Source organism: Pleurodeles waltl, chromosome 1_2 (genome assembly GCF_031143425.1).
Source record: "Pleurodeles waltl isolate 20211129_DDA chromosome 1_2, aPleWal1.hap1.20221129, whole genome shotgun sequence".
NCBI classification, from domain to species: Eukaryota; Metazoa; Chordata; class Amphibia; order Caudata; family Salamandridae; genus Pleurodeles; species Pleurodeles waltl.
The window spans coordinates 326126427-326150520 of NC_090437.1; the positions used below are offsets into that span (position 1 = coordinate 326126427).

At 45.2% G+C, this 24094-nt stretch overlaps 1 protein-coding gene across 12 annotated transcripts in view; it reads left to right on the plus strand.

The window, feature by feature from the left end:
- The window catches only part of MPDZ (multiple PDZ domain crumbs cell polarity complex component), a 1044214-nt gene that overhangs the window by 143791 nt on the left and 876329 nt on the right, over window positions 1-24094 (plus strand). For all 12 annotated transcript variants that reach the window (XM_069238948.1, XM_069238974.1, XM_069239000.1 and 9 more), the window contains exons 4-6: window positions 15709-15930; window positions 23133-23272; window positions 23652-23865. In XM_069238948.1, coding sequence (XP_069095049.1) covers window positions 15709-15930; window positions 23133-23272; window positions 23652-23865 — 576 coding nt within the window. The remainder of the gene's footprint in view (window positions 1-15708; window positions 15931-23132; window positions 23273-23651; window positions 23866-24094) is intronic.

Sequence of the window (24094 nt, forward strand, 5' to 3'; positions counted from 1 at the left end):
GGGTACTTTCTTAGCTACCATTAGTGGCTGCCGATCTTGACCGTGTTCATACTGAATCGTACTATCCAGTCTATTCTATGCATGTGTATCTACAGCCACACATGCCTTAAATGGAAAATGTTACGTACCCAGTAATCATCTGTTCGTGGCATATAGTGCTGTAGACTTTCTTTGAAGAGAAACAACTTGCACACATCCGAGCCCAACACTAGATGGCAAGATCATGCTAAGCATGCGAATCTCCAGCACTGAATGCCAAAAACAGATGCGTTTGGGGTAAGTAACATTTTCCTTCTTTCTCCATACTTTGTTGCTTTTTCAGTGTGACTTATATATGTCCTAGCATGCCATACACAGCAACATTGTTCTGAATGTCGCTTTTGTCAGTTCTAAGTAATGCTAGGTGTAGGAAGTTGGCTCTGTATGTGCTATTTCAAAGTAAGGAATAGCATGCACAAAGTCCAAGGGTTCTCCTTAGAGGTAAGATAGTGGCAAAAAGAGATAATACTAATGCTCTATTTTGTGGTAGTGTGGTCGAGCAGTAGGCTTATCAAAGGAGTAGTGTTAAGCATTTGTTGTACATACACACAGGCAATAAATGAGGAACACACACTCAGAGACAACTCCAGGCCAATAGGTTTTGTTATAGAAAAATATATTTTCTTAGTTTATTTTAAGAACCACAGGTTCAAATTCTACATGTAATATCTCATTTGAAAGGTATTGCAGGTAAGTACTTTAGGAACTTTGAATAATCACAATAGCATATATACTTTTTACATAAATGACATTTAGCTGTTTTAGAAGTGGACACTGCAATTTTCAACAGTTCCTGGGGGAGGTAAAGTAATGTTAGTTCTTGCAGGTAAGTAAACCACCTACGGGGTTCAAATTGGGGTCCAAGGTAGCCCACCGTTGGGGGTTCAGAGCAACCCCAAAGTCACCACACCAGCAGCTCAGGGCCGGTCAGGTGCAGAGTTCAAAGTGGTGCCCAAAACACATAGGCTTCAATGGAGAAGGGGGTGCTCCGGTTCCAGTCTGCTAGCAGGTAAGTACCCGCGTCTTCGGAGGGCAGACCAGGGGGGTTTTGTAGGGCACTGGTGGGGACACAAGTCCACACAGAAAGTACACCCTCAGCAGCGCAGGGGCGGCCGGGTGCAGTGTGCAAACAAGCGTCGGGTTCGCAATAGGATTCACTGGGAGACCAAGGGGTCTCTTCAGCGGTGCAGGCAGGCAAGGGGGGGGGCTCCTCGGGGTAGCCACCACCTGGGCAAGGGAGAGGGCCTCCTGGGGGTCACTCCTGCACTGAAGTTCCGATCCTTCAGGTGCTGGGGGCTGCGGGTGCAGGGTCTTTTCCAGCCGTCGGGATTTTAGAGTCAGACAGTCGCGGTCAGGGGGAGCCTCGGGATTCCCTCTGCAGGCGTCGCTGTGGGGGTTCAGGGGGGACAACTTTGGTTACTCACAGTCTCGGAGTCGCCGGAGGGTCCTCCCTGAGGTGTTGTTTCTCCACCAGTCGAGTCGGGGTCGCCGGGTGCAGTGTTGCAAGTCTCACGTTTCTTGCGGGGATTGCAGGGGTCTTTAAATCTGCTCCTCTGGATACAAAGTTGCAGTCTTTGTTGAACAGGGCCGCTGTTCTCAGGAGTTTCTTGGTCTCTTGGAAGCAGGGCAGTCCTCTGAGGGTTCAGAGGTCGCTGGTCCTGGGGAAAGCGTTGCTGGAGCAGTTTTCTTTGGAAGGCAGGAGACAGGCCGGTAGGACTGGGGCCAAAGCAGTTAGTGTCTTCTTTCTTCTTCTGCAGGGGTTTTTCAGCTCAGCAGTCCTCTTCTTCTGTAAGTTGCAGGAATCTGAGTTCCTAGGTTCAGGGGAGCCCCTAAATACTGAATTTAGGGGTGTGTTTAGGTCTGGGAGGGCAGTAGCCAATGGCTACTGTCCTTGAGGGTGGGTACACCCTCTTTGTGCCTCCTCCCTGAGGGGAGGGGGGCACATCCCTATTCCTATTGGGGGAATCCTCCTTCTACAAGATGGAGGATTTCTAAAAGTCAGAGTCACCTCAGCTCAGGACACCTTAGGGGCTGTCCTGACTGGCCAGTGACTCCTCCTTGTTTTTCTCATTATCTCTCCTGGACTTGCCGCCAAAAGTGGGGGCTGGGTCCAGGGGGCGGGCATCTCCACTAGCTGGAGTGCCCTGGGGCATTGTAACACGAAGCTTGAGCCTTTGAAGCTCACTGCTAGGTGTTACAGTTCCTGCAGGGGGGAGGTGTGAAGCACCTCCACCCAGAGCAGGCTTTGTTTCTGTCCTCAGAGAGCACAAAGGCTCTCACCGCATGGGGTCAGAAACTCGTCTCTCAGCAGCAGGCTGGCAGAGACCAGTCAGTCCTGCACTGAACAATTGGGTAAAATACAGGGGGCATCTCTAAGATGCCCTCTGTGTGCATTTTTTAATAAATCCAACACTGGCATCAGTGTGGGTTTATTATTCTGAGAAGTTTGATACTAAACTTCCCAGTATTCAGTGTAGCCATTATGGAGCTGTGGAGTTCGTTTTTGACAGACTCCCAGACCATATACTCTTATGGCTACCCTGCACTTACAATGTCTAAGGTTTTACTTAGAAACTGTAGGGGCATAGTGCTCATGCACATATGCCCTCACCTGTGGTATAGTGCACCCTGCCTTAGGGCTGTAAGGCCTGCTAGAGGGGTGACTTACCTATGCCACAGGCAGTGTGAGGTTAGCATGGCACCCTGAGGGGAGTGCCATGTCGTCTTAGTCATTTTCTCCCCACCAGCACACACAAGCTGGCAAGCAGTGTGTCTGTGCTGAGTGAGGGGTCCCTAGGGTGGCATAAGTCATGCTGCAGCCCTTAGAGACCTTCCCTGGCATCAGGGCCCTTGGTACCAGGGGTACCAGTTACAAGGGACTTACCTGGGTGCCAGGGTTGTGCCAATTGTGGAGACAATGGTACATTTTAGGTGAAAGAATGCTGGGGCCTGGGTAGCAGGGTCCCAGCACACTTCTCAGTCAAGTCAGCATCAGTATCAGGCAAAAAGTGGGGGGTAACTGCAACAGGGAGCCATTTCTTTACACATGCCCCCCCCCAGCCCACAGGCCAGGAGACTCAGCCAAAGCTGGGAGAGTCTTCCTAGTCTGTCAGGCGAGGAAGAGTAGAGGAAATAGGCTGGTTTGTTGCAGGGCCTACTCTGCCTTACATCCTCCTGTTCAGGTCATTCCCTCTGGGGAACTGACCCACTTCCACAGTGATAGGACCTAATCTGAACTGCCGCTTGTCTGTGCTTTTAATGTCTTCACCCATTCTCTCTATTTTGGGGTTAGAGGTATCCACCTCTGCTAATCTTATCTTAGCCAGGGTCACCCCTAGCTTACCCAAAGAGGTTACCCAGAGCTGGAGTAACCCCACCATGACCAACGTGGTCAGGGGGCCTAACTTGCTATTTGGCATGGGGTCAGACCACCATGCCAAGGATAGTGTAGCCATAAAGGCTAACACCCAGCAGAGGCCACTGACCGTTGTCAGTGCCCAGAACCACACCTTTAGCTCTTCACCTACAAGGGAAGGCGCTAAGTTACAGGCTTCTTTGGGTTCAGGGTGCCTGTCTGCTGTATTAGAGTGGGGGGTTACCACATCTTGTAGTAAACACCCTTCTTCCACTCTTTCTTCTGTTAGCTGAGGCGCCACCCACTCAGGCTTAACAGTTGCCTGACTAGCCAGGACTTCTTGTGGGACAGGTTGGACTTTACCAGTGCCATTTTTGGAGTTCTCCCCTACTGGAGCAGAATCTCCTTGGCTTGCTGGAACCTTGGCTAAAGGTTGTCCACCCTTCCTACACTGTTTTCTTTTCTTTTTCTTCTGGGGCCTGCTTGCAGTTACTGCAGGGGCAGGACCTCCAGAATCCTTGGGAGAGGACTGGCAATGGACCAGTTCCTCTCTTGGGCTCTGACTAACCTCTGGGTAGTCATTTCCAAGGAGACAATCAAGGGGGAGGTCTGTACTGACTACCACCCTTCTCCAGCTAAAAGTCCCACCCACTTCTATGGGCACAAAAGCCACAGGCTTATCAGTGACCCTGTCTGGGCTAACTCTTTCTCTGGCAGTCTCACCTGGGATGTACTGGTTTGAGAACACCAGCCTGTCGTGCACAACAGTGTGACTGGCACAAGTGTCTCTCAGGGCAGTGGCTGGGATTCCATTCACCAGTAGGTGGTGGAAGTGTCTACTTCAATCTGGAATCTCCAACTCACCTGTTGGGCCCTTTTTCCAGTTGAAGGCTATGAAGACCTCCTCATCTGAGGAGTCATCCCCAATGGCTACACTGGTCACTCCTGGGATTTTGCTAGGGGGTTTGTTTTTGGGACAAGAAGTGTCCTTGGTGTGGTGCCCTGTCTGTCTAAAGTTATGGCACCATGACTTAGTGGCATCCCAGTTCTTACCCTGGTACCCACCTTTGTTTTGGGTTGTGTGTCGGGGCCCACCCACCTGGTCTGGTTTTTGGGGGCCTACAGAGGACGCTTTTTCATTATTTCTAGTGTCACCCACTTTCTCCTGGGGAGGCTTTGTAATCCCTTTCTTTTGGTCACCCCCAGTGGAAGTTTTGGTTACCCTAGTCTTGACCCAGTGGTCTGCCTTCTTTCCCAATTCTTGGGGAGAAATTGGACCTAGGTCTACCAGATACTGATGCAACTTTTCATTGAAGCAGTTACTTAAAATGTGTTCTTTCATAAATAAATTATAAAGCCCAACATAGTCATGCACTTCATTTCCAGTTACCCAACCATTCAGTGTTTTCACTGAGTAGTCTACAAAATCAACCCAGGTCTGGCTCGAGGATTTTTGAGCCCCCCTGAACCTAATCCTGTACTCCTCAGTGGAGAATCCAAAGCCCTCAATCAGGGTACCCTTCATGAGGTCATAGGATTCTGCATCTTTTCCAGAGAGTGTGAGGAGTCTATCCCTACACTTTCCAGTGAACATTTCCCAAAGGAGAGCACCCCAGTGAGATCTGTTTACTTTTCTGGTTGCACAAGCCCTCTCAAAAGCTGTGAACCATTTGGTGATGTCATCACCATCTTCATATTTAGTCACAATCCCTTTAGGGATTTTCAACATGTCAGGAGAATCTCTGACCCTATTTAAGTTGCTGCCACCATTGATGGGACCTAGGCCCATCTCTTGTCTTTCCCTTTCTATGGCTAGGATCTGTCTTTCCAAAGCCAATCTTTTGGCCATCCTGGCTAACAGGAGGTCCTCTTCACTGAGGCTATCCTCAGTGATTTCAGAGGTGCTGGCCCCTCCTGTGAGGGAAGCAGCATCTCTGACTATCACAGTTGGAATCAGGGATTGAGGGTCCCTGGGTTCCCTAGTTAGGACTGGAAGGGGGGAATTCTCCTCCAGGTCACTAACATCATCCTCTGGGTTGTCATCCTCAGAGGGGTTGGCTTTTTCAAACTCTGCCAAAAGCTCTTGGAGCTGTTGTTTGGAGGGTCTTGAGCCAATTGTGATTTTCTTTATTTTGCAGAGTGACCTTAGCTCCCTCATCTTAAGATGGAGGTAAGATGTGAGGTCGAGTTCCTCCACATTCACATCTGCACCAGGCATTATGTTTCTAAAAGTTGGAATACTTTTTAAGAATCTAAAACTAGTTCTAGAATCTAATTCAAACTTTCACAAAACTTTTAAACTCTAAAAGAAATGCTAAACAGGGACTAACACAAGGCCCTAGCAGGACTTTTAAGAATTTAGAAAAATAGTTCAAATTGCAAAAATCAATTTCTAATGACAATTTTTGGAATTTGTCGTGTGATCAGGTATTGGCTGAGTAGTCCAGCAAATGCAAAGTCTTGTACCCCACCGCTGATCCACCAATGTAGAAAGTTGGCTCTGTATGTGCTATTTCAAAGTAAGGAATAGCATGCACAGAGTCCAAGGGTTCCCCTTAGAGGTAAGATAGTGGCAAAAAGAGATAATACTAATGCTCTATTTTGTGGTAGTGTGGTCGAGCAGTAGGCTTATCAAAGGAGTAGTGTTAAGCATTTGTTGTACATACACACAGGCAATAAATGAGGAACACACACTCAGAGACAACTCCTGGCCAATAGGTTTTGTTATAGAAAAATATATTTTCTTAGTTTATTTTAAGAACCACAGGTTCAAATTCTACATGTAATATCTCATTTGAAAGGTATTGCAGGTAAGTACTTTAGGAACTTTGAATAATCACAATAGCATATATACTTTTTACATAAAACACATTTAGCTGTTTTAGAAGTGGACACAGTGCAAATTTTCAACAGTTCCTGGGGGAGGTAAAGTAATGTTAGTTCTTGCAGGTAAGTAAACCACCTACGGGGTTCAAATTGGGGTCCAAGGTAGCCCACCGTTGGGGGTTCAGAGCAACCCCAAAATCACCACACCAGCAGCTCAGGGCCGGTCAGGTGCAGAGTTCAAAGTGGTGCCCAAAACACATAGGCTTCAATGGAGAAGGGGGTGCCCCGGTTCAAGTCTGCTAGCAGGTAAGTACCCGCGTCTTCGGAGGGCAGACCAGGGGGGTTTTGTAGGGCACCGGTGGGGACACAAGTCCACACAGAAAGTACACCCTCAGCAGCGCGGGGGCGGCCGGGTGCAGTGTGCAAACAAGCGTCGGGTTCGCAATAGGATTCAATGGGAGACCAAGGGGTCTCTTCAGCGGTGCAGGCAGGCAAGGGGGGGGCTCCTCGGGGTAGCCACCACCTGGGCAAGGGAGAGGGCCTCCTGGGGGTCACTCCTGCACTGAAGTTCCGATCCTTCAGGTGCTGGGGGCTGCGGGTGCAGGGTCTTTTCCAGCCGTCGGGATTTTAGAGTCAGACAGTCGCGGTCAGGGGGAGCCTCGGGATTCCCTCTGCAGGCGTCGCTGTGGGGGCTCAGGGGGGACAACTTTGGTTACTCACAGTCTCGGAGTCGCCGGAGGGTCCTCCCTGAGGTGTTGTTTCTCCACCAGTCGAGTCGGGGTCGCCGGGTGCAGTGTTGCAAGTCTCACGCTTCTTGCGGGGATTGCAGGGGTCTTTAAATCTGCTCCTATGGATACAAAGTTGCAGTCTTTGTTGAACAGGGCCGCTGTTCTCAGGAGTTTCTTGGTCTCTTGGAAGCAGGGCAGTCCTCTGAGGGTTCAGAGGTCGCTGGTCCTGGGGAAAGCGTCGCTGGAGCAGTTTTCTTTGGAAGGCAGGAGACAGGCCGGTAGGACTGGGGCCAAAGCAGTTGGTGTCTTCTTTCTTCTTCTGCAGGGTTTTTCAGCTCAGCAGTCCTCTTCTTCTGTAAGTTGCAGGAATCTGAGTTCCTAGGTTCAGGGGAGCCCCTAAATACTGAATTTAGGGGTGTGTTTAGGTTTGGGAGGGCAGTAGTCAATGGCTACTGTCCTTGAGGGTGGGTACACCCTCTTTGTGCCTCCTCCCTGAGGGGAGGGGGGCACATCCCTATTCCTATTGGGGGAATCCTCCTTCTACAAGATGGAGGATTTCTAAAAGTCAGAGTCACCTCAGCTCAGGACACCTTAGGGGCTGTCCTAACTGGCCAGTGACTCCTCCTTGTTTTTCTCATTATCTCTCCTGGACTTGCCGCCAAAAGTGGGGGCTGGGTCCAGGGGGCGGGCATCTCCACTAGCTGGAGTGCCCTGGGGCATTGTAACACGAAGCTTGAGCCTTTGAAGCTCACTGCTAGGTGTTACAGTTCCTGCAGGGGGGAGGTGTGAAGCACCTCCACCCAGAGCAGGCTTTGTTTCTGTCCTCAGAGAGCACAAAGGCTCTCACCGCATGGGGTCAGAAACTCGTCTCTCAGCAGCAGGATGGCAGAGACCAGTCAGTCCTGCACTGAACAATTGGGTAAAATACAGGGGGCATCTCTAAGATGCCCTCTGTGTGCATTTTTTAATAAATCCAACACTGGCATCAGTGTGGGTTTATTATTCTGAGAAGTTTGATACTAAACTTCCCAGTATTCAGTGTAGCCATTATGGAGCTGTGGAGTTCGTTTTTGACAGACTCCCAGACCATATACTCTTATGGCTACCCTGCACTTACAATGTCTAAGGTTTTGCTTAGAAACTGTAGGGGCATAGTGCTAATGCACATATGCCCTCACCTGTGGTATAGTGCACCCTGCCTTAGGGCTGTAAGGCCTGCTAGAGGGGTGACTTACCTATGCCACAGGCAGTGTGAGGTTGGCATGGCTCCCTGAGGGGAGTGCCATGTCGACTTAGTCATTTTCTCCCCACCAGCACACACAAGCTGGCAAGCAGTGTGTCTGTGCTGAGTGAGGGGTCCCTAGGGTGGCATAAGTCATGCTGCAGCCCTTAGAGACCTTCCCTGGCATCAGGGCCCTTGGTACCAGGGGTACCAGTTACAAGGGATTTACCTGGGTGCCAGGGTTGTGCCAATTGTGGAGACAATGGTACATTTTAGGTGAAAGAATGCTGGGGCCTGGTTAGCAGGGTCCCAGCACACTTCTCAGTCAAGTCAGCATCAGTATCAGGCAAAAAGTGGGGGGTAACTGCAACAGGGAGCCATTTCTTTACACTAGGCAATTATACAAACATTGACCCAAATTTGTTTGGGAAAGTTACAAAAACTAAACTTTTTCTGACCATACACATGCTAATGAATAAATCAGTGTGTGTTAACCTGATTATTGAGGCAAGTGACATTTCAAAGTACAGTATTGTTTCTCAATGTAGTTTTTAAAAAATCTAATATTTTTCTCTACTGTCATTTTGTAGTGGTAGATCAGTGGCATGGTGGACCCAGCCACCGTCTTCATTGCATGTTTTAAGTAAAGGGATAACAAAGGTGTAGGTTTATAAACTGTTTGTCTCTCTTGCGTGATCAATCAGAATGATGATCAATTTTTGGACAAACCTTCTAGATATATTGATGAGTCCATCATTGGGACTCAATCAAATAACTCAAGGTAAACAGAATAAATCCTCTACAGCCATGGATTCTGATAATGGCTTTCCCGGTGCCCTTTCCCTCATGTGCTTGCCATGCATTTTTTTACAGTTTTTAATTGCCTTTCCAAGATAGTTATGTTTTACTGATACTTCATCATTCTATAACATGCTGGAGGGGATGGTCCAGATATTTATTCTCCAGCGTATCTTGAGTTCGTGAATACGATATGTATAGATTTTGTTTAAGTTTCAACATAGTTGTATTCGGCGACAAATCTCATCTGCTGAACAAGGTGTAACTTCAGCCAAGCAAAATGGCTCTCATGCCAAGAAGGCCAGTGTTTCCCAATGGACCACAAAGCAGAAGTTGTGTCTCAATTGAGACTATAATTAATATACAAAGTTTGCAACTTTCCCCCACACATAGATGACTATGTATTTAATGCCCTGTGGACTTTGTGTGGGGGGAAAAGTCAATATTTTGAGTTCCACAGCTGGGAAAGGGTAAACATTTAGTATTACCATGTTACTTCCTCATTTAAAGATGCTGAACAGGCAACAGAGGGTTAACCCCTAAAAATTTATTGGTGGACAGCAGGCATATTCTCCTAGAAACTATATGGATAGGAAATATTTCTGATTTGTTTAGTAGTTTTTCTCTAAAGATAACAGTTCTTTTCTACCCCATCACTCGGGTGTATGTTTCTTATTTTCACCTTGTCTCACAAAGTCATCACTTTGACCTTCTCATGGGTCACCATTCTTCACTCAGTTTTCAACATAGTCTCACTCACTGGCCATCCTGCTCCTACTGTTCATTCTGTCCCTCTTAATGGTCACTTGGCTAAAAAGGAAATAGGAGGGCTACCAAGGGGACATTGTTAAAGCAGCAGCAGGGATATAAAGTTCAAACCCATTGTGCTGCTATAAAAATGTGCTCCTGTCAGCAAGTTAATTTCTGGCTGTTGCACAGAGTAAAAGGGAACCATAGAGCAATTTCTTGAGATAAATGCCAAGTCCTGAATCCAAAATTCAAATTTAAAATATCCTGCTTCTAAGCTTTAGACCTTGAAGATTTTGATATGCTCTACATATTGAGGGAAGTGTTGAAGCAGTTGTAGTTAAAGATGTTGATGGAAGATCAGGAAGTAAGGCTGAATCAACCTCTCCTGCAGCCTAAGAACATCTGCAATATTATACCTGGGCTAAGCTATAGCATCACGATTCATTCGGAAAGTCCCAGCTCTTTTTTTACCACACCAAAACACACTATTTACTCAGTATCCATGCTGATCTCTGGAACCATAAGGAATGACCACATACCAGCAATACTAAAAGACTTTAATTGTCTCCCTAGGGAAGCAAGATTATATTGACATTGTGATGTAGAAGGGCATTCACAGCCAGCATGTCTGAAAATCTCTGGTCACAGTAACCTGGCAAGCATTTTTATGTGAAAACTATAAACCAGAAAAATGCAAATTATTGCAGATCTTCCACACAGCCTGTTTCCACGGCAGCCCCTCAATTTAGAACTTGGTAGTAGTTGACCTAAGATAATCAACTCCAGTTCAGCAAAAGCCTTTTTCAACCTGTATCTGCTCTGCATCTGTCATCATTTCCTTGATTAATGCCAAGACCAGATGAGAATGATTTCGTGGTGACTGGATGGGATATGGATATGGTTTCATAAGGATTACAATTAATAAGGTCATCGCCAAATCTATCTTTTCTCGTTGTAAGGCTGTCCTAAATTCAAATGGCCTTCCCCCATGCATGCTCTAAACAGACCAAACCTCTAATCAGTGCACCGCCTATGCGTTTGTACTCTGTAAAAACTGTTTTTAACATAATAATGTTTGGGATACTTTCACCACAAACACCTTACCTATTTAAATCCTCTTCATTCTTGAATGTCCCTCACACCTTGTGTTTCTGCCACTCCTTTACCGTTTTAGGTTACAGCCTACCAGATAGCACAGTTTGCTAACGACATCTTGGGGACTTTCAGAAAGTTGACCTAGTAATGCATTCAACCGGTTGATTACCATTGACTGTGTGGTTTGTAAATTACATTTTCTGGCTTTCTACTTGCTGGCTTTATTTGCTTTAGGCTCCCCAGGTTCAATTTGTCCCTTCTGTTGCCTAAACCGTGTTTACTGTATTCTTCCACAAACTCCCTTTCTGTAAACAGGCCTTTAAATCTTTGTTCTTATCTTGTCTCATTTGCTGTGCATTGAAAGACTGATGTCAAATGTCAGGTGCGGTCTTCTGAGAGTGCTGGTTTACTTTTTTTCTCTGACTTCAAAGTGAGAGTATTTATGTGACAATCTTGTTGGATACTGGGGGGAGAAAAGAGGTTGTTTTGATCACACAACTACATTTAAATTAACTGTGTAAGTATTTCAGAATATATCAGAATTAGGAAAACAAATGAAACATTTTTTGTTATTTCTGAAGTGTGTTGGAAACAAAAACTTTAATGTGATCAAAACAAATCATCACACTAGGTGATGCAATTTCCACCCAATTTTTGTTTGTGCACTGTATAGTTTTATTAGTAAAACTGTATGTCTGTGCAAATGTAATGGTCTTTCCAATCAAAAATGTGTTGTCTGTAATTGTGGTGCGCTACCATACCATGCATACTACACCCTATGCCACTCCATTCTACCCTGCAGCACTCCACACCAGTACACTCTTCTTCACTCTGCACCATTGCACTCTTCGCCAAGGCACTCTACACCACTCCAGTCTTGGCCACACCAATCCACCCCGCACAGTTCCACTCTACGCATGCCAATACACTCTACGCCAATGCACTTTACTTTTTAACACTCAACTCTATGCTCCTGCACTCTGTACCTATCCACTGTATGCCACTTTAATCTACTCTGCAATCCTGCACCCTAAACCATTTTACTCTGCCATTACACTTTATGCCACTCTACCCAGTTGCACTCTCCCCTGCACAACTCCACTTCACTCTACTCTGAAACAATCTACTTCATGCCACTTTACTCCACTATATGCCACTCTGCTTTTAACCACTGTACTCTACCTCAGTGCACTCTACTCAACTGCACTCTGTAACTGCACCCCATGCCACTGCACTCTACTCTGCATCACTGTACTCTATACCACTGCTCTTTACGCTACTCTTCTCCACTGCACTCTGACACTCTACGTTGCAACACTGTAATCTCCGCCACTGAACTCCACGCCACTCTACTCTGCACTGCTCCACTCTATGCTACTCCATGCCAGTGGCACTATATTCTACTCTGCACCACTCTATTCTACTCTACCCTGCATCACTATGCTACTCTACCCTGCACCACTCTGTGCCATAGCACTCTATGCCACTCAACTTTGCACTCTACGCCACTCAACTCTGCCGCTTAACCCTACTCTGGGTCACTGCCCTCTGCATCTATCAACTCTATGCCACTCTGCTGTGCCACTCTGCTGTGCCACTCCACTCTGCATTACTCCACTCTGCACCACTGCACTCTACTCTGCACCACTCTAATCTCTGCCACTGCATTCTACGATGCTGCAATGAATGCCACTAAATTCGATGCCACTGCAGTCAGTGCCAATCAATCAATCAATAGATTTATAAAGCGTGCTATGTACCCGTTAGGGTTTCGAGGTGGGGGGGGGTGTTGCTGCTATCGTTCGAAGAGCCATGTCTTGAGGAGTCTCCTGAAGGTGAGGAGGTCCTGGGTCTGGCGTAGTGAGGTGGGGAGAGAGTTCCAGGTCTTGGCGGCAAGGTAGGAGAAGGATCTGCCGCCAGAGGTCTTGCGCTGGATTCGGGGGACGATGGCGAGGGCAAGGTTGGCAGAGCGTAGTTGGCGTGAGGGGACGTAGAAGTTGAGTCTGGAGTTCAGGTAGCAGGGTCCGGTGTTGTGTAGTGCCTTGTGTGCGTGGGTGAGGAGTTTAAAGGTGATCCTCTTGTCCACGGGGAGCCAGTGTGGAGGTCCTTCAGGTGGGGGGAGATGTGACACTGGCGGGGTATGTCGAGGATCAGGCGGGCGGATGCGTTCTGGATGCGTTGGAGTCGTTTGATGTCTTTTGTTGGGATGCCTGTGTAGAGTGCGTTGCCGTAGTCGAGTCTGCTACTGACGAGGGCTTGGGTCACCGTCTTTCTGGTTCCTGTTGGAATCCAATTGAAGATCCTGCGGAGCATGCGGAGGGTGTTAAAACAGGAAGAGGAGACAGCGTTGACCTGTTTGGACATGGTGAGAGCGGAGTCGAGGATGAAGCCGAGGTTTCGTGCGTGGCTGGCTGGGGTGGGTGGGGGGCCGAGGGTGGTGGGCCACCAAGAGTCGTTCCAGGCCGAGGGGGTGGGCCCGAGGATGAGGACTTCCGTCTTGTCGGAGTTAAGTTTCAGGCGGCTGTTGCTCATCCACTCGCCGATGGATTTCAGTCCCTCGTGGAGGTTGGTTTTGGCGGTGAGAGGATCTTTGGTCAGGGAGAGGACGAGCTGGGTGTCGTCGGCGTAGGAGATGATGCTGAGGTTGTGTTGGCGGGCCAGTTTTGCAAGGGGGGCCATGTAGACGTTGAACAGCGTTAGGCTAAGTGAGGAGCCTTGGGGGACGCCGCAGATGAGGTTGGTGGCTTTGGAGCGGAAGGGTGAGAGTCGGACTCTCTGGCTTCTGCCGGAGAGAAAGGATGAGATCCAGTTGAGGGCTTTGTCTTGGATGCCGGCTTCCTGGAGACGGGTTAGTAGGGTGCGGTGGCAGACTGTATCGAAAGCGGCTGATAGGTCCAAGAGGATCAGGGCTGAGGTTTCGCCGTTGTCCATTTGTTGTCTGATGTCATCTGTGGCGGCGAGGAGTGCGGTCTCAGTGCTGTGGTTTCGTCTGAAACCAGATTGAGAGGGGTCTAGGATGGAGTTGTCTTCTAGGAGGTGGGCGAGCTGAGCGTTGACGATCTTCTCGATGACTTTCGCTGGGAAAGGGAGGAGGGAGATCGGTCGGAAGTTTTTGAGATCGTTGAGGTCAGCCTTAGGTTTCTTGAGGAGGGGTTGGATTTCTGCGTGCTTCCAACTGTCCGGGAAGGTGGCGGTGTTGAAGGAGAGGTTGATGGTCTTGCGGAGTTTGGGGGCGATGGTGGCGTCGGCTTTGTTGAATATGTGATGTGGGCAGGGGTCAGCGGGAGATCCTGAGTGAATGGAGTTCATGGTCTTTCGGGTTTCGGCGTCGTCTACTTGAGTCCAGGAGGTGATGCGGTAGGCGTGGGAGGAGTTGTTGGGGGTGGGGTCTGGCGGAGGTGAGGTGTTGAAGCTGTCGTGGATGTCTGCGATTTTCTGGTAGAAGAAGGTGGAGAGATCGTCGCAGAGTTCCTGGGAAGGAGGGACGTCGTTGACGTTGGCGTTGGGGTTGGAAAGTTCCTTCACTATGCAGAAGAGTTCTTTGCAGTCGTGAGCGTTGTTGTTGAGGCGTTCTGTGAAGTGGGAGCGCTTGGCGAGTCGGATTAGTTGATGGTGTTTGCGGTTGGCTTCCTTGAGGGTAGCAAGGTTGTCAGGTGTGCGCTCGAGGATCCATTTTTTCTTCAGTTTCTGGCAGGTGCGTTTGGAGGTGGTTAGTTCGTCTGTGAACCAGGCTGGTTTTTTCTTTCCTTGGTTGGCGGTGGGTCTCTTGAGTGGAGCTAGGATGTTGGCGCTGTTGAGGATCCATTGATGGAGGTTGATGGCGGCGGAGTCCGGGTCGGTGGGGTCGGGTGGTGGGTTTTTGGCGAGGGTGCTGGCTAGTTGATCTTCGGTGACTTTTCCCCAGCGGCGGTGAGGCGGTAGAGGGGTGCGGTGGTGTTCGGTGTTTTTCTTGAAGGTGAAATGTACGCAGTGATGGTCGGTCCAGTGGAGTTCGGAGGTGTGGCTGAATGAGATGTGGTTGCTTGAAGTGAAGAGTGGGTCAAGGGTGTGTCCGGCGATGTGGGTGGGAGTGTTGACCAGTTGACGGAGTCCGAGGTTGGAGAGGTTGGTGGTCAGTGATGCGGTGTTGGCGTCATTGTTGTTCTCCTCGCCACTGTACTCTGCAACACTCACGCCAATGCACTCTACACTAGTGCACTACATGCCTCTCCCGTGTATACCACTCTATGCAACTCCACACTATGCCACTGCAATACAGGCTGCCACCCACCCTACTCTACAACACTCTACTCCACTGTTCGCTGGTCTTCTCTGCAACACTTCATGAGACTCTCCTCTACGCCACTACCCTTTAGCCAGGCTGAACAGCAGCTACGCTAGTGTACAACATGGCTTAAACACATTGGAAAAGCCATAGCTCTTGCATAGGTGAGATCTGCTGGCTTTGCCAATGCTTGTTTTGCTGTTTGTCACCTCTCTTCAAGCACTGCCTGCCACTTTTTACCTTCTTCCTTTGTAAGCACTACTTAGTTATCTTACCTATCCTTGTTTACCATTGTGTATCTTCTCCAGAAGTGCTTGCTTCGTACTCTTATATCTTCATCTTCCAGTCACTCATTCAGACTTTAACGTTGTGTACGGTGCATTATAGTAATTCCTTCTCATTTTAAAAATTAGAGGCACATTTATTAGTGTACAAATGCTTTATTTTGTGTTTTAAAAATTCATATTTTTCTCACAAGAATGTTGAGAAATATAATTCATGGTATCATGGACAATGTGATTGTATCTTAAACAAAATAGCACTTATTTCGGAATCATTCTGTTTCTGTGGTAGTGATGTTTCATACATAGGCAGAAATGTGATGGTAATCTAAAACGTGAATTATTTCTAGGTCAACACAACTCCTCCATTATCATCTAACTGTGATTTTGGCCAGCTTGTTCACCTTACTCCCACCGCTGACTCAATCTCCCAAAATGAGTCTTACTCCTTGGCCCAGCAGAACGGCAGCCATGTTAAGTCATCCGAGCCATCTGAAAGGTCATCTACTCCCCAGATGAATGGTAAACCCACCAGTGAAGAGTTCGACCAAATTATCAAGAAAATGTCCCAGGTAAGAGAGTAAATGCCCAAGTTACTTTTGAATGCTGTTCATCTTATTTGTTATTGAGTGAACATGAGTGCGTATGACAGATAAAGGCAACGCATTTGTGTCAGAAAAAGGCAACGCATTTGTTCTCTTATTAAAGAAAGATAATTTTTCATTCAGAAACTAGAGAGTGAGTTTCGCTACTCATTGTTACCTTAATTTTTTTTAAAGCTTTTGGGTGCATCCCCTTGACCATGAGACACCAGGTACCTTCTTCATTCTCCTGATTAATACCAAGACCAGGGGACAATGATTTCTTAGTGCCTGGATGAAGGACAGCCAGGACTACGATGAGGAAGATGTAGCTTTGGATTCATGATGATTATCATTAATTAGTAACTTATTCACCAAGTCATCAATGTTTTTTACTCTGTAAGGCTGTCCTGAATTTATCTGGCCTTCCAACATGCATGCGGTGCCAGCCAGGCCCATTAGCATAAGATGGTAGTAGAGGCTTTATTACCCTTATCAAATGGCACATAGGTGATGAATGGATAATCTGAATTCTCGAATGGATGAGTACAGTCCAGCCAAACAAGCTTGTCTGTCTGCTAAAGGCCACCAGAGTGCTTAGTTTTGTTTCCATCAATAAACCTACAATAAGAAGGTCCTCATAATTTGTTTAGGTAGGAGGGAGGAGGATGGTGCTCAGACTTTTTTTTTTTTTTTAAATGGTTAAGTTCGGGAGTTTACAGTTGAAGATTCTCTCCTGGAATGTTAATGGTCTAAGGGTGATGCGAAGAAGGAGGAAGATTTTTGAGTTCTTAGATTGGCTGAGGAGGAGATTATTATCCTGCAGGAAACTCATCTGCGGCGAGAAGAGGGGGAGAGTTGGCTCAAGCAAATGAAATGGGTGGCATATAGTGTGTGTTCTACTCAATCTTGTGCAGTTAAAGGGGTGGCAATCCTGTTTGAAAAAGTCTATTGGGATAAAGGTGGGCAATGTGCAAGCAGACTCAAGGGGTAGATGGGTAGTGGTGGAAGCGTGTCTGTATGGGTATTGGATTACAGTTGCAGGTTACTATGGCCCTAACATAGATGATCCGACATCGTTTCAAGAACTATATAATCTTCTACTTTTAGCTAGATATCCGGTTGTGTTAGGAGGTGATTTTAATATATTGCTGGATCTCGCTCTAGATAAATCTACCCCTCGGGGTACCGTTAACTCTCCTAGAACTTGGTCACAGGTGAAGCAGGCTATGTTAGATCTAGGATTGGTAGATATTTGGCACTGGAAAGGCGGTGAAGGATCCAGATATACATTTTATAATAAGAAATATGGTCATAAATCTAGAATAGATTTTTTTTTTGTACATAAGAGCCTGTGTGGAGATGTGATAAGGGTAGCTCATGCGCCAGCACACCTTTGGGATCATTCCGCCATAAAGCTACATCTGAGTCTTAGGGCGCAGGGTTCCGAGTCTAGGTGGACAATAAACCGTTCTAGATGACTCAATAGTGGAGGTGTAAAAGAAGGATACAAGAGAGTATTTTGCTTTAAATTATGGATCAGCTAGTTTATGGTGTGTATGGGATGCTTATAAGGCATATATCAGAGGGAGACTTATTAGTTTGGCGGCCTATAGAGGTCGAGAAGAGAAAGAGAAACTGAGAAGTATTGAAGCATCTATAGCTGCATTACAGGCACTAATGTATAATGCACAAAGGGAAGGAATGTCAATTGGAGAAATTGGAGCACCAAAAGGAAAAAGCACGTTTGGATCTAGATCTTCTTCTGGAAAACCGTAATAGGTTAAAATGGGAAAGTAGTCGGTATGCGCATTACGAATATGGGGAAGGTGCAGTAAACTTCTAGCTTGGAAGGTTAAGTCAAACCACTCAAAGAGGTACATCTCATCGATTAAATTGGATACTGCAAGTCAGCCCTGTATGGAGCAATCGGAAATCGAGAAGGCTTTTGTGTCCTCCTTTCAAGCAATATATACAGAGAATCTTGAGAACTCAGTGGAACAGATTAGAGTATTTTTGAATGAAGTTCATCTTCCTGTTTTGGATGACTCGGCGAGGCAGTTGCTAGGTAGTGAGATAAAGGGGGAAGAGTTAGCCAAAGTTATAAAGGCTCTGAAGAAAGGGAAAGCGTTCAGGCCTGTTAGTCTACCGAATGAATTATATAAGGCACTGGGGGAGGAACTTACACCAATTTTATTGGAATTATTTATCAATATGCTTTTACAGGGGGTACGAGTACCTAAATCATGGAATGAGGCTATAATTTGTTTATTGTTAAAACCATGTAAGGATCCAATGTTGTGTTCATCGTATAGACCTATTTTGCTACTCAATTCAGATTATAAACTTTATACAGGGATTCTATCCAGAAGATTGGGGAAAGTTATAGGTAATTTGGTTCATCCAGATCAGAAGGGATTTATTAAGGGTAGACAACTCTATGAGTTAACTCACAATTTATTTGCTGCGGTAGATCTTTCTTTAAAGGAGAAGGCTCCTTTGGCAGTTTTGACCTTTGATGCAGCTAAAGCATTTGATCGTGTTAATTGGCTCTTTTTGCAGGTTCTGATGGAATTAGGTGGATTGGGAAATTCCTTTATTAGAACTATTAGGGAATTGTATAGATCCCGACAGCGAGGATTCTGGTTAATGGTATGCTGTCTCAAGAATTTAGGATTGGTCGGGGTACTCAACAGGGCTGTCCTTTGTCACCTTTGCTTTTCGATTTGTATATTGAGTCTTTGGCAATTCTGCTACGGGCTTGCGGGGATATTCTCCCCTTTCCGGGTTGGGGTTGGGAAAAGAAAGTAGCATTATAGGCAGATGATTTGATGATTTATACTAGCAATGTGGTGGGTTCCCTACCTATCATTAATACATTGATGGAGCAGTTTGGTGGAATGTCAGGTTACAGTATAAATACCGAGAAGACAGAAATTATGTGTTGGAATATGGCCTATGTTTCTCCATTAGTTAAACGGGAGATTAAATTTGGGAATTCAGTTTACAGTTAATTTCAGTGATGTGGCAATGGTCAATTTTGACAGGGCCTACATGGAAACTAAAAAACTTCTCAAGGCATGGGCTGCTCTTCCTCTTTCTATAATCGGCAGATCTAATATATTAAAGATGTGTATTCTTCCAAAGTTTACTTCCTTATTTAACACTATCCCCTTGGAGTTTAAGTCATGCTGGTTTCAAAAACTACAGGGTGACTTATCTACTTTTGTTTGGGCATCTAAGTGAGTAAGGATAGCATGGAAGAAGCTATGTAGAAAGAAGGAGTGGGGGGGATTGCATCCCCAGATTTCTATAGGTACTATCTGGCATTCCAACTAAAGAACATTAGAGTCTTATTGAATAAGAAGTTAGATTATTCTCCTGTTTGGAGAGCTTTGACGGTGCATCTTGCGGAGAGAGCTGATAATTTTCTGTATAAATTTGGGCACCCGAAGTTTTTTCAGAAGGTTCGTTTGAAGATTCCTAGACAAGCTTGAAAGGTCTGGATGCAATTTCGTAATGCGCTCGAAATAGCTTATTGTAGCTCCGCCCCCATTTGGGATTCACCAGGTACTCCTGAATGTCTTATGGATAAGTTATCCGTCCCACTGAAAGTTAATGGAGTGGTAAGATGGGGGCAGATTATAGAAGACTCTGAATTAATATCTTGGTCTGCATTTCAGGAGTGTACAGGCGAGACAATGTCCAAGTTTAAATATTACCAACTATCTAGCTGGGTTAAGTCCCGCCATGTAGGAGAAATTGGGAGGAGCTCTTGGGAGGGAAAATTAAGCCAGACGTCCATTAATAAGGAGGTTGCTTTTTGGTATCATGCCCTACTAGATGCAGCAGAAGACGATTTGTCTCTCCCGATGTTGAAATGGGTGAAGATTTTTCCTACTCTAGATATTATATCCCTATAGCAAAAGTATATCAGTATTAAACATGGTTGGAGTGTGTTAGGCGTTTATTTTGTCTTTCAAAATTAAGTCCAATGATTAAAACTCCGTCTACCTAATGGGTGTTGCTTTGGTATGACCACAGCCTGAGTAGAATGGTAAGGTGTGGCCAATGGCATATGTGGGAAAACTTGGCACGTGTAAGACAGGTGGTTTGGCCAATTGGTATTGTGGGGCCCACTCTTGTACGCACAAACCAAAGGTTTTTCTCTTACCAAAGTGTTGGTTGTGGGATGAGGACAAAAAAAAAAAAAAAAAAACCTACAAGGTTCAGATGGTCAAACAGGAATATCTATAACAGACCTGAAACATCCCAAAGGATAGATCTTAATGGAGTATTGGTCTATTTTTTTTTTAATATGTGGAAAACATATGCTACTAAAGTTTCTAGATAGAAAACCCTGAACCCTGACAGACAGTTCTGCTGGAATCTCTTACAGCCACCCGTCTGGCCTGTCCTTTTGGAAATCCATTAGAAAGATTGAAAGGACCACAAAAATGGGTTACGAGTTGGGTGGATGAAGCCCATTAAATGTGCACTATCAGACATAATGTGTTCAATAGTGCACGAATTGCTTCATTTGCAGGTACCTAGAAGCCCAAATGCATAAGACCGCCTCCCTAGAGAAGCATTTCCTCTGTAATCAGTTTCTAAGCTATTAGGCAAAGATGACAGACATCCAATAGAAGAAAAACTGTCTGGAGAAACTGGTATTAGAGCTGCAGGAACTGGCAAACTCTGGCAGCCAATATTACCCCTTACAGACTAGAGCACCATGGTCTGAAGAGTTAGAATTAGGCAACTAGATTTAAGTGTCACTTCATTAGCAGAAAAAGCAGATGAGAGGCATAAAGAAATCGTCCCAATGGTGTGGCTTTCTGGGAGGGAAGTAACTGAGTGCAGCGTTGCTTGGAAGGGGACACTGCAAGGCAAGCACAGTTCTACAATGTCTAACAGGAAGGCTGCAATTAAGAATGCAAACATGTCAGAGGACATGCAGCAAGACACTGTTGACTGTCCCGCAGAGGCCATGGAAAGGTACAACATTGAGAAGGACACTGCAGCCTACATCAGGAAGGGATTTGATATGAAATACAGCCTAACCTGGCACTGTGTTGTTGTAAATCATCCCAGCCACTTAAGAACTACGCTACTCATTCCCAAAGCTCTGGGCAAAAACACTTTATAAACATGTCATAAAGATGAAAGTTTTTCTTGAATACAGAATTGTCCAAATACCAAATGGAAGGTGTGACGGTAAAGCTGATAATCCACTGAGTACAGGACTATATTAATTAGGTGTGCTTGAGCACTGCCCCGCCCATAGAATATGTGTTATAAGGGACAACAAGAGTTGCTCTATCCATAGGAGAAACAGCTGGGCCCAATCAATAAGTTTGGACAGGCTAATCACATATGGTCCCAGTCCTGGGCTTTGGCTACGTAGGTTTATATTCTGGCTAAGGATGACCCTAACGGAGATGAGACTATAGGTGAAAGCCATTAAATTTAATCAGTCAGCTTTCTCCATTTGGCAAACAGAACTGCATAAACCTGGTATCTCATCCCCTACATTGATATGTCTCCATTGTTTCTGTCTGGATACTCTTTCCTGTAAAATCAAGAGTCACAATGCAGCCACTATAACGTTAGAGTCCAGACTACAGTGGAGGTGGACGAACATGTGGCTACCCATGAAACATCCTCATACTTCTTTAATTTAATATAAATGGAAATGTTAGTGGAAGCATTACTGTGTGCCATTTGGGGGTCCCAATAAATCATCACTCAAAACATTTTATTGGCTACTCCTAGATATTGGAATACATGGCCTCACTTCATTCCCTCAAGTAACACGTATTGATGCATGAACGTATAGACTGAGCATGTTCTGTGTATTCTGTTTAGATAAGCTCTCTGTGATGTATGTACAGTCTGGATGTAATTTGTTATGGACGTTATTGACATGAGTGATGTAATGAATCGGGCTTCTCTTGTTGTAGATTACAATCTCAATAGTTAAGGTGTTGTATGTATGGTAAATTTTGAAACATTAGTAAGCGTAGATGATTTAGTCATATGAACCGGTCCTGATGAAACAGCAAACAGGATGAAGTCAAACTTGTTGACATTTTAAAATAACTTTTATTTTTTATTTGTGATTCAATTGTTTGTCTTTTTGTACCTTCCAGCACACTAACTAGTTGAGGGAGTGATAGTGAGGCACAACTTTTTAACACTTTTGGGTAGTCTTGCGAATATGATTCATAGCTGTACCTCATGAAGAGTTGTGATGAGCAGAGTTCAGTTTAACTGCCCACTCTGGTTTTGAGTTAACAACAATGATAAATGTGAGAGACTGAAGTCATGTGGTTCTGCTCCCATGAGGTCTTTTCTCGTTTTTATAAAATCTTTTGATGAGGTTTGATAACTTCTTCTAGCATAATCAATTCTGATTGGTGAAAGACACACGATCATTTTGCTCTCTCTGTCGTCTTTAAACATTGAGTATAGAGTTACTTGCATAGAAACAAGTAGAGAAGTCTTGATTGCTCTGCGCGATACCATATAATTACTAAGAGTAACATGATGAATAAACAGATTGAAATATGCAGTTTTTTTTCGGTAAAGGCTATTTGCTAACATTTCTTGATATCTTGCCCATCCCCTGTCTCTGCGACTTCTGTCTCAGTCTTTCATCACAATTAGATTTAAATACAAGAAAATATGCAGCCTGTATTTCATACTTCTCCTGAATGTACTATCAGCTCATGTATGTTTGAGTCCAGAACCTATCCGAATCTGTCTAAAATGTTTGTTCTATATGTACAGTTATTTGTCTCACAGATGGCTTTATATTTCTTGGAAGTCTAATTCAATGTGTTCTGATGCGTCTGTTTCTTTTTAGGGTTGCTCTTTTTCTCCTCAACAAGTCAATCTGTTGTTTTACCCAAATATGTCCCACAACTTTCAAGAAAGTATGCTTATATAACTTCCATTAATTAAAACAATATTTAATGTATTTTGTTTACAATTACTGTATGTGTGTTTTTATGTCAAGGTCTTTGACACTGCATAACAAGAACGCACACAGCAAAACAGAGCGGTGTTAGAATTGAATATTGAATTTGGAATGCAGAATGCATCTCGAAGCTCAGAAATCTGATGTAAAATTTAGTTTCACTTTGATCAGTTTCATTCCAATTATTTTATTTTATATTTTTGTTTGACAGGGTCGTCCTGTGGAGACAGTGGAGCTTGTAAAACCCCCAAGTGGTGGCCTGGGATTTAGTGTGGTAGGCTTGAAGAGTGAGAACCGGGGAGAATTGGGAATATTTGTGCAGGAAATTCAAGAAGGCAGTGTGGCACATAGGTGAGCTGAATGCTGTTTCATATTGATGTTTTCATTAGGACATTGATGTTCAAACACTTGCTGTTTATATCTGGGATATTGTGGCAAACAAGAAATATGTCTTTCAGATGTAATATATAGTAGACAAGCTTGTACAAAAAGTAATCATATTTTGCACACTTTTACAATGCCTGTTTGTCTGAGACAGAACAACAATCAAGTGATTTCCTAAATATCAAAGTCTCTGCAATGTGATCTCAAGGCAAATCATGCTGTATGGGAGAAAATGATATTTAGTGCTTGCATGTTTAACAGGTTTGTTTCCTGCAAAGGAAAAGTTATGTCTAAAAATATTTAAAGTTAAACTTTCTAAACAATTTGATCTGTGTTTTTTTCATAGAGATGGAAGGCTAAAGGAAGTAGATCAGATCCTCTCCATTAATGGGCAACCTCTTGATCAGTCCATTACCCACCACCAGGCTATCGGCATCCTTCAAAGAGCAAAAGACTATGTGCAGCTTATTGTTGCCCGGGGTCCACTGCCCCAGCTCACGAGTCCGGTAATATCCCGATCTCCATCTGCTGCCAGCACTGTCTCTGCTCATTCTAATCCTGTAAGTAGAGCTTCTAGGATACTGAACTGATAGATTCACAGTACTACTTTAGGTGTTTCTCAGTCTAGTCCCCTCTCTGTCAATAATAGATATCATGACCCTCATTACCAGTGGCTTGTTATTTCTGATTGGGACAGTTTTTTTTTGCAGTTACTGGAACCATTGGTATTTTGAGACAACACGTTATCTCTTACTTTCACCCGGAGGTTTCAGCTGCTGAAACAAGCTT